This window comes from Corapipo altera, unplaced genomic scaffold (assembly GCF_003945725.1).
Source record: "Corapipo altera isolate COAL_440 unplaced genomic scaffold, ASM394572v1 63, whole genome shotgun sequence".
Taxonomy (NCBI): domain Eukaryota; kingdom Metazoa; phylum Chordata; class Aves; order Passeriformes; family Pipridae; genus Corapipo; species Corapipo altera.
This window is the reverse complement of record NW_020884928.1, coordinates 3,947,772-3,959,005: the sequence shown is the minus strand read 5'-3', so window position 1 is coordinate 3,959,005 and position 11,234 is coordinate 3,947,772. Positions and strand designations below refer to the sequence as shown.

The window sequence follows — 11,234 nt, the reverse complement described above, 5'->3', positions numbered from 1 at the left end:
TTTGAAATTTTTGCATCAGATTTATTTCAAACTATGCTAATGAACAGACGCTCAGTGCTGTTCAGCAAACTTCTCTCTATTTCTCTAATTCTACGATCTTTCAGGTATTCTTAAGGATTTAACTACAGGCATAGTTACTAGATGGTAAGTCTGTATTTGGGCACATCCTCTTTGAACTATGCGGGGAAAAAACCCTTTATGATATTTCAGTTCCCACAATTTCACACAACACAGAGAACTACGTATGTAGTTCTTGTAGTCTATGTATTCTAGGATTCAATCAGGTAAAATCTGGGGGCAGGCCTCTGGAATGGAAAAGTGAGGTTGATGTTAACTGCCTGAGTTTTGGCTGGCCATAAGTGGGTTTTGCTGGTGACAGGTGATGAAGGTCATGGTAAAAATTCCTTCTAATGAGCACAACAGTTACTGAGGAGGGGGAAGAATGTTGCCTATACGTATTCTCAGGGTTTCTTGGAGCACTGGGTAGCTGTTGTGGTGATGGCATTTGGTACTACTCTCCTATGTCTTCTCAAGCAGTGTAGGTTTGTGGGGCGTGTGCTGCAAGAGTAAGCAAGTCAAGAACAATTTAGCTTTACTTATGTAATAGTTACTACTGATTTTATTTACTCAAAAATGGCTAGGTCAGCTACTATTTACAGAAGTCTTGAGATTCCCCAGAGTGGAGTTTATATTCTTAATTTTTGTAAATCCTGTAAAATGTTAATCATGCATGATTCCTCACTTGCATACAAAGGTTTGCAAGGTTTGATTTTGTGGCTTCGGGTTTTGTTCTGTGAAATAAAAAGTAACTAGCTTTCATTTTTAAATAGTTTTTCATTTTATAGTTTTGTCTGTATAAGACACTGTAAGAGGATAAAGTGAAAAAGAAGATACCACTGTGGAGACATTCCACCAAAACTTGTGACCAAGTATTATATTAACCATATTTTCCTGAATCTTTCCCAGGATTATCTGCTTAAAGCTAAAACAAAAAAGTGAGTTGAGTGCTTAGGTAAAAAATCTCAAGTTACATACATGTGTAGGTAAGATGGGACAATTCGTCTTGGAACTCCTTTTCTCTGGCTCCGCTCCCTTTCTCCTGGTTATTTCCTTGCTCTGTTCCTATTGCTGTTTCCATTTTCAATGCACAGTTTTTTAAGCATGTCTTCTCAAGGAGCAGTACCTCTCATGGTTCTTCACACTATCTGATGTGGCTTGTGTGCCAGAAAGCTCCTGACTGATTAATAATGTTAAGGATAATGTTGTTTCAGTTATATGGGGAGGTAGTGCCAGGTAGAATGATATGTGAAAGGGAGAATGAAAGGCTGAGAGACCCTGACTAGAATGCCAACCTCCCTGTGCTGGTTGTTGAGCAAAGAAATGCAATCTCTACCCAAAAGAAGTTTAGTCCTTTTCTGGGGCTGCACACCAAGTGATTCTTCCAGGTAACATTTTATCCCATGTATATATGCAAAGCTTTGGTTGGAAAGAAGATAAAAATTTAGGGGATGTCTCATTTCTGGTTCTTTGCCATACTTACCAGACACATTGCTAAAACATATCAGGGAGAGAATCCAGCTACTGGAGCCTGGATAATTCTGATCTCTTTCACCCCTTTATACTGTCTGAAATCCACCATCATCTTTGAGTTGAAGAGAATTAAAAATGCCATACTAGCTAGTTAACAGCTGGCAGTAGGTACAGCTGCTTCTGTGAAATGCTGTGTCAGTCCTGTTCTCCTGTCCAAATAGGTAGAGAAAAAATAGAGGAGCTTGCAAATAAAAAGCTCTACTGTGAAGATGGAGCTACTTAGAAAGAGTGTGAGTGAAAAAGACCACAAAGATTTTCAGAAGAGGAAAAAATTTAAGCTGCATGGCTTACTGTCCCTCCTATTTCAATACAATGGAATGGAAGCAAATTTCCCACTAAAAAGATAAAGTATGGAAGCAGTGGCATTTACAGCACAGGAAATCATTACAGTTCCATGTAGTAAGCAGAAGATGAGTACTTTACACAGAAACCCTAATAGAAATTTTTGAATGGAAGGTAGAGAAACAAACAAGCTTCAACACTTTAACCAACATCTAATTAATATAAGATTAAATGGAAGGCTTTTACCTGGTAGCTGAGATGGGGAAATTATGTTGCTCTATTTGACTGAAAAAAAGAAATGTGTCTTATTGGATATGATTCATGGATGCAATATAATTTGATACTTTATATATTCTGATCCTTCACCAACTCTTTCAACCATTTTCTGCTACTGGCTGTTGTTCCTAGTGGGATCAATCCATTGCCTTAGAACCAAGGTGTTTTTATTGTGATCTCTTATTTTGTTTCCTGAGTAGACACCACTACTTAGGGGAATTTTCAGGCTCTATGTTGCATCCATATACATTGACAGAGGAATTGGGTTCTCACTTTTCTGAAATATTCTTGCTGTAAAAACAAGGAAAATAATTCCTTGATAAACAAGATAAAGCATAAGTGATTGATAGAAAAACAAATGAAATTTTTAACTGATCATTAATAATTCATATGCATAATCAGATGCTGCCAATATTTCTTATGTTTGATCAGGCAGTTTAGGTAAAGGAAAGCAAAAAAAATGTTGATTATGTAGCATGAAAATATAATGTGAAAGTGCAAGGTGCTTTATGTTTCTCTTTCAGTGTGTTTTGAGTCTGTCTAGAGAAATGGAAAGGTTGCTCACTCTCTGAGGTTTTTTATCGGCTAGAATGTTTCTAATGAAGTTTAGAGTATGTTTGTTTGGTTTTTCTTTTTAAATCTTTACATCATGTTGGAAACTGATTTTGCTACATGTGGGGATTTCAGATTGAAATCTTATATCAGGTTATAGCAGGCTAATTGATCACAAAATTACTTTTGGATTTTAATATAAGTGTTTTTGAAAATGAGTTATGAACCTGGATGGACTCAGCCATGCATTTGTGTGGCAGCTGAGGAATGACTTGATGGCAATATTCAGTAGTGTGTAAAATTTTGTCTCTTTGCACGTTGCTGTGTTTCTTGATATCCTTATGTTTAATTCTCATTTCCCCTTTTCTCCAAAAAAGTTAGAACTTCAGAAGAAAGGTGGTGAATTTGCACACTGTGAATGTAACTTCCTGCCCGGGAGCAGAGATTGTCAAAGGAACAATGCTGACTCAACACAAAACCCAGCAGTCTTTGTTCCTTGCCACTTCTAAAATGTCAGGCTGTGTCTTGCCAAGGGGTAGATCCTGGAGTGCATCTCTGCAGTCCTCTGATTTTCTTTTCCACTTTGTGGACTGTAATGCAATTTGCAAACACTGAGATAAAGCTGCCTGTAGTACGTTTCAGTCTCTCTCAGCTTCTCTCAACAGATTGTCAATACCAGTACTTCACCAAACACTGATCTTTCTTCAGAACACAAATAGTTTATTTTTCCCTGTTGTAATTGTACTACTTGATGCCCAGTAGCTTTGGAGATCCTGAGATGCTGTATACAGCAGAACCACAAGACACATTTCTCCTGTCTAAATAATAAATCTGAGTATTTTTTTCCATCTGCACATCTGGACCTCCTGAACAATGAAGCAAGGAAAGTTGGAAAATTGAGGTTGTAGAGCACTCCTATGTTGGGGAGTACCAGAATGCTTGACTTCAGACTCAGTGCAGCCATCCTTGCATGTGCATTATAACTTACTGAGTAACTGACCATCTGCTGCTTTCGAAGCAGCCCTCTCTTTTCTCCCAGTTTCCTCAGGTCTCAGTATCCTTCTCAGATTCCCATTCTTTGAATACCTTTTGCCTAGCTGTGCCTGCTGGCCTTCAGGTCCCACTATTCTCTCTCCCTGTTATAGTTTTGTTCTGCTGTAACTCCCTGTGTACCTTTTTAAACCCAGTGGGTCATTCATCTGCATCTGAGTTAAAGTAATAGAAGCAAGATCCCACATTTTCATGTGGGTGTCCAGGGTTTTCCTTGCCTGCAACAGCAGCAATTCTGCTGCAAATACAATTTTGGGAAAGGTATAACACACCAACCTCTCCTAAAGATAGGGGAAATGAAATTCTTTGAAGTCCATAAGCAAAAATAGATGTAAAGCTTCCACAGCCTTTTCTCTTCCCTATACCCTGTTTTTCTAGCTCTTTTACCTATCATGGAGAGACCTTTTTCAAAGCAAACCTCAGAATTTTGTCAGAATGCCTGAAGGGTATGCAGTTTAGGAGGTGCAAACCTTCAGAGACCAGTAGGGCAAAAATCTGGTAGTATTCCTTATCAGTTTAGTTTTCCTCACTAACAATAATTGAAAATCCAATCTTTTCCAGTTTCAGGTTCTCTTGTTCCTAGAATTGTATGGTTTCTTTTCCAAATTTTTTCAATCATTGCTGTCAGTTGGGTACATTGCTCCTGCATAGAGTCAGAAATGGAGCCAAAGAAGGAACAGGTGCCTCCTGAAGAGCACAGATCCTATTTTCTACAGTTTTTCTCTTTTTTGTGGAATTATAGACACAGGAAATTCTGGTTCACTTTGATTCCAATGTCATAGTTACTTGATTTGCATGGTGTCCCAGCCAATTTTTCACAGTACTGCATTGCACTCTGTTTTTTTTTTTTGTTTTTTTTTTGATATAGACAAATCTTTCTTTCCTTTTTTACTTCTTTCATTTATTTCTGGAAAAGAGATGTTAATGTCACCTTTTTATAAAAATAATGATTCTGACTTATAAGGTATGCCTCAAAAAATCCACACTAAAATGTTACCTATTAGATCTCATATTTCTGTGGCAAACTTTTATACAGCAGAGAAACTAGATTAGAAAGAAAAGTTTATTCATTAATATATTATTTCAAAATTACTCATGTGACATGACGCAGTTCCTTATTTGAAGCTCAGAACTTCCCTGTATCTGTTGGGTCTTAAAAAGGGGTTGTTAATCCACTTCAGTGCAGAGGGGTTTTCTTGCAAGGCACTGATTTGGTCTTCAGCATCAATTCGAGGTGAAGGGCAGAAAAGATCGAAATATTTTGCCATGTCTGTCTACTTGACCCTGATTTTCCTTCTGTCCATTAGTACATCTCTTCAAACGTCTGGTGAGTCTTGGTCTTCTGCTGAGAGTGGAGGTTTTCAAGTTCATTTTTATGGGTTCTTAATATCCCTCTTGGTGGGCAGTGAGTTTAAATTTAGTCACAGAATATAATTTGAAATAGTTTCCTTCAGCTCTGCAATTTGGTGTTGTCTGCATAGGCATTCTCTTTCCTTAACCCAGTGTTCAAGGTGGTGTATGAGTGACAGGAATATGCCTACAGATGTGGACATAACCTAGGCAGTGCTGATTCTTGAAAGTGAGCCAGCTGAATGCAGGCAAAAGCTGATCTTGGTTTTCTCTGCTGGGGGCTAGAACAGCTCAGAAATACAGGGTATGGACTCAGCATGCACAGAACTACTGGCTGATGCATACTTTAAGGTTCTCAGACATCTCATATAGACCACAGCATACCGATCACTGCATATTAAAATTTTGTTTCCAAGCTGACAGTTTTAGGAAGGACCTTAAAAACTTTTGTCCATCAGATTTCACAGACTCCTACTGCTGACAGGAAAACAGATGATGCTGTGTCTTTCCCCTTTCCTCTGGGAAGCTCCCAGCTAGAGAACTCTGGGAGTTCAATGCTATTGCTTGGATGGCAGCAGCTTGAATGCCAACCTAATCCACTACAGGACAATTTCTTCTGTGCATGCTTTTGGGTGAGACCAAGCTGGCTCTAACCCATCCTCTGCTAGCCTTCTGAAGAACCACTGCAGCAGGAGAGCTGTGCCAGTGGAAATGCCATCTAGCTTGTTCTGGTCTGTAGACTTTCAGAGCAGCAACAGTCCATGGTAGCTCCCAGATGGGAAGGGTTATGAAACCCCATTTAAGTATTCCATTAAGAAATCTTGGGTAAAGCTCAATGGCACTGCAGAGTGAGTTGGATGATGTTGTCTGTCACTTAGAAAGGAGTGAAGGGGTGCAAGGTGAGCTGCAAAAAGTCAAGATTTGGAGGAGGCTGAAGTTGTGGTCCTTTTCTTGAAGCTGGTCTTAAGAAACAAAACCCTGCTGTGCAGTGTCTCACATTTCTATTTACAAGCATAGCTATTAATGGCACTTAGGATACTTACTTAGCTTAACTGCACCCAGAACTGATGATGCTGCAAGTTGTGGGTTCCCTCCCAAGAAACTTACAAATAAAACTCTGTGAAGAAATGACTTTTTGCACAGCTGCCAAAAATTTCCAAGATAATTAACCAAAAATGAAAAATACCCCACTTTCTTGATGAGCTGAAAACCACTATGTCATTCTGGCCCAAATATATAAATGGTTTAATTTTGAGTTATGTAAACCATTTTAATAGCTTTAAAGCAAAAAGTCCTTTTACTTAAAGAATTAAAGGTTGTTTAATATGCTGTGGTGGAACTTTGAAGAAGTTATGAAATTTAATAAAGGTCATTTTTGATATGCATTTTTAGACCACTCTGCTTTAAGGAGGAATATCAAGAAAAGTAATTTTTCTTCAAAGAGCTGTATTTGTAGCTTCAGTGTTGTTTTCATTTTAAGAATATTTTCATGAATATCCTTTCCACTGATGATTAACCTCCCTTGATTTCTTTCTCCGTAAAGAATATATATATATATATTTTTTTTTTGGTGGCAGAGTGTCACATAGATATTAACTAACTTTATCTCCTAAGAAAGCTCTCTTCAGATGTTTGCATTATCATTTTATTTTATAGGTAGCGGAATATTTTCAATCTATAATGAAGATAGCAATCTCTGTGCCCAAGCCCAGAACTCTAGCTCAGTCATAACTACCACCTGTGATGAGCATGATGAGTTTCAGAAGTTCAAGTGGGTCTCTGCCAAACAGCTACTGAGCATGGCACTCAAGCTGTGCCTGGGAGTGTTCACGAAGGAAGATGAGGCTGCCATCACCTTGGAATCCTGTAACAGGACAAATGAACTCCAGTGGTGGGAATGTAGAAATGAGACAGTTGCAAGCTATGGCAAGGATTTATTTCTCAACTATGGCAAAGGGAAGGGGAAGAAAATCAGGCTGTCCAAAGGATCAGGCAAAGGGAGCAGGTGGAAAATCTATGGAACTGCAGACAGCTTGTGCTCTCAGCACTATGAGGGTGAGTACTGAAAATTCATCTCTATTTTGAGGTAACTTGACTGCCCCTATCTGCAGAGTGTTCTGCTACCTGCTTGACAGCTCCATTTTCTTACAGTGATATCAGTAGATGAGATAGGTACAAACATGGTGTAGAAATGAAAGGCAAATACAACTGGATACTTTTTGGCAAACATAACTGCACATTTCTGCATAACTTGTTAAGTGCAATTCTTTCAAATGATAGACTAAAATTACAAAGGCCTATGATGTAATCATAAGGAAGAATGGGAATTCTGTTTGTAAAGCAACAGCAAAAGTAAATCTGTGACTGTTTCAAAATACATCTGATCAATTCGTAGAAGAGATGATTGTGTTGTGTTACTTTTTATTGTTGCTATTACTCGATTTGATCATGTGCTGGCTCTAAGAAGTTAATTTCCAGTCAAGATAGATGTAATCCACCATTAATAATATTTACCTAGTGTTTCCTAGGCCCAGTGAAAAGAACAAGTAGAAAAAAGCAAAAGGAGAAACAGTGCCTAATAGTTTAGGACGCAATAAGTCTTAACACTCTGAGAAAGAACCACTGGAGAGTCAGATCTCCATTTCCTACATTTTTGTGGATCTTGAGCTATATACAGTGGACATCAAGGTTCAAGTGCTCAAACTGCTTTTTTTTTGTGACACTGGTAGGTTGGGAAGTTAAATAACAAGGGATTAAATTTTTGTAGTACCCTATGACTGTTCCATCAGGAATGAAGTTTATTATACTTTTGTACAGATAACAGCAAATTAGATTGCAGAGCGATGGCAGGGTCATTTCCGAGCAGAGTCACTTGCAAATTTAAGATATAACTCCCTCTCACGAAGACTAATAAAAATATCATGATATCCCCTTTCACCATCTTTTCCACCATACAAGGAAAAAGAAAAAAAAAATAATGTAGAACATCATTCAAGGACAGAAGTACGTGTGCAACGGGAGAAGCTGAGTCACAGGGACCTCTGACACAGTAGTCCAGAAAGCAGTGACATGAGAAAGTTAGACAGAAATTAGTTTGAGGCCCAATTAAGTGTTGTTTGAGAGTTTTAATTCTGAATACTTTGCCATAGTCATGTCTGATTGGTACAACAGCCTTGTAAAGGTCTGGGGTAACAAAGTACCGATATGTTGAACTCTGCACAACTCAGCTGTGTCTGTGGAGAGCTGTCTATGAGTGCCACTCGGGTGAACATCTGATACCAACTCGAAGTATTGATTTATACTTTTCTCCATAGATATCTATACACTGGGAGGAAATGCCTTTGGTGCACCTTGTGTGTTCCCTTTTAAGCTCAAGGGTAAATGGTATGCTGAGTGCATCCCTCGCAGTGATGATGCAGAGTCTCTCTGGTGTGCAACTTCTTCAGATTTTGATAAGGACCACTTGTTCGGAAATTGTCCACTTAAAGGTAATTTATGAAAATTTCGGGAAAGGTGTTAAGCAAAAGTTTCCTCCACCAACATGGTCAAAATCTTCTTGGGATGTGGAAGTAGCATTGGACAGCAAGCTGAATTTGGTCTAGCCTAGTTCACTGGTGAGGTATGCAATGATAAGTGAAGTATCTGCTCTTTCAGTATCACTGTCCTACAGTGCTCCTAAGACTGCTATATATGGGGAATATTCTGAGGGTAGTGACTGGGGCTGATGGAAAAAGGAAGAGGAAATCCCTAGGACTAGGTGAGAAGAAAGTCAGGACAAATGAAAGGCAGAAAGAAGTGCAATGGGTGAGGAAGGTGAGACATAGGGAAGCACGACACAGTAGTGTGTCATAGGATGGAGGAGAGAACTGGAGAGCTGTAGTGAATGGAAGGGTGCAGGACACAGGCAGTGACTTTCACCTGCTTTCAGTGCTCCAGTGCTCCATATACTTACAAATCATCCAACACAGCTTTCCAATAACCCTAGCACAAATTCTCTACCCCTTCATCCTCACTTCATGCCTGATTGTTTGGAAATGATCATTTCTGTCATGTTGGGAGTTCTGGGAGAGCATAAGAAGAGTCTGAAAGTAAGACTCTTGTTTGTAAGGTGACATAAGTCCTTATGTGATTAATATATTATTAATATTTAACAGAAAAAGCATATTTGAGTGAGGAAAAATGTATGTTAAAAATTATCAAATCATATGGTTATATAGTTTTATTCTGTAAAAAAGATTTTATTTCCTGAGTTAGCAAATATGGTTATCTTGTCAAATTGCTGATATCATTTTTTATAGACACCACCCACAATAATCTTTGGAAAACAAATCCTGTGACAGCAACCCGCTATCAGATAAACTCGGAGTCACTTTTGACATGGCACCAAGCAAGAAAAAGCTGCCAGCAGCAGAATGCAGAATTATTAAGTATCACAGACCTTCGTGAAGAAATGTATTTATTAGGTAAATTAAAAAAAAATTAAAAATAATGCTTTATTTAAAATGTAGGTCAGTTCCAACAGCTTTAATGTGAATATTTATATTTGCCTTGTGAAAATAGGTTTCAGTAGCATTCTTAAAAGAGCTTGTCCTTTTCTCACAAAAAAGATATTAAAATAATGGAAATAATCTAATCTATATTACAAAAAATAGATACTTCCTATGGCACTTTTGCCCTCATGCTTTAAATATTATTTTCAGTTTTCTTGAGTAGCTTACAAAATCGGAGGCACTGAGTAACTTGACTGATTGTTTCTTTTGGCTGTTAGGGCTCACTAGTGACCTGGGCATCAATGCAAAGCTCTGGACTGGTCTTTACAGTGCCCTTGAGAGTGGCTGGCAGTGGACTGGGGGCAGTCCTTTCAGATACCTGAACTGGGCTCCAGGTAATTGCACTGTTATTAAATGATGAACAGCATCTGGACCAAAACTTCTCTTTCCCTCCCCTCCTCTCTCCTTCCTCTTCCTTTTCCTCCCCTCCCCTCTGCTCGCCTCCCCTCTCCTCCCCTCCCCTTCACCAAATTCTTGTTAGCTAATTTCTTTGGTTTCATAGAATTTTCACAAGTTACAGGGAATTATGGGAAAGGTAGGATATTACAGTAATAGGGCTCATACCAGAGATAGGTTGTTATTAATTCTGAATTTCCCAGAAAAAGCTGATAGCTTATCCAAGAAAACAGTTGAAAATAAATATCTATACCTCATTCTATTTTTTCCATCTACAATTTTCTCTTCAGGCATATTATTCAATTTAAATAAAAACACCTCATGACAAATGACATAAACAGAATGTAAAGAAGAGAGAAAATAAATAAAGAGAAACAGCATAAAATATTTTCTGTTCTTCTCAGTTGATGTTTATGACATTTATTTGATATACTTTATCTTAGTAAGTTTCCACTCTTTTCTCAGGACCTAAGTCACCATCTTGCATGTTGTCATGTTACCTGTTTTCATAATAGCACTTCTGACTACAAGGAAATCCAAAGGGTGAGCACTCTTGTGGAATTAAATACACAATTCAAGTCCAGTATTCAACAGTAAAGGATCTTGAGTTGTTTGCAATACTATAATTCCATAAGGAATTCTTAGATGAACTTTTATAAAACTTTTTTTTCTATATACTGCTGTTCTTCAAATACACTGATTTTTTTCTTCAGCAGCACATAAGAGAAGAGGGCCAAATCTCACATTTGAAGTGTCAGCCCTCTTGGTCATTCCAGTGATGCTCCCTTGTCACCTCTCTTGGAAATTATTACTCTAAAGATTAATACTCCAGTGGCTTTGCAGCTGCAAAAATCTTGTACATTCCTTCCTGTTAAGAGGTGAAAATTTTCAGTGTTAACAGAAGGATTCTGTGACTCTTTTTAAAAGGAAACCCCTCTGCGGAATCTGGAAAAATATGCGGGACCTTCCAAGGTAGGAATGGCAAATGGGAAAACCAGGTGTGTGATCGGAAACTGGGATATGTCTGCCAAAAGAGAAACAGCTCCTTGGATCCTTCCATGCTTGCCCCAGGTATGTTGGTCAAAAACTAAGGCTATTTTTGCGTTCAGCGAGAAACATTGGGAGGATGCCATATGTGAAATGACAACATATTGTTAAAACAAAAGGATCACACTTGATGACCTGGGT

At 38.3% G+C, this 11,234-nt stretch overlaps 1 protein-coding gene across 1 annotated transcript in view; it reads left to right on the top strand.

Annotated features, from left to right (window-relative positions):
* Positions 1–4,891: 4,891 nt before the first annotated feature.
* LOC113954394 (macrophage mannose receptor 1-like) overlaps positions 4,892–11,234 on the top strand; it is a 29,804-nt gene continuing 23,461 nt past the window's right edge. The window contains exons 1-6 of the mRNA XM_027658628.1: positions 4,892–5,077; positions 6,757–7,155; positions 8,415–8,588; positions 9,399–9,563; positions 9,869–9,985; positions 10,974–11,117. Coding sequence (XP_027514429.1) covers positions 5,017–5,077; positions 6,757–7,155; positions 8,415–8,588; positions 9,399–9,563; positions 9,869–9,985; positions 10,974–11,117 — 1,060 coding nt within the window. The 5' untranslated portion in view covers positions 4,892–5,016. The remainder of the gene's footprint in view (positions 5,078–6,756; positions 7,156–8,414; positions 8,589–9,398; positions 9,564–9,868; positions 9,986–10,973; positions 11,118–11,234) is intronic.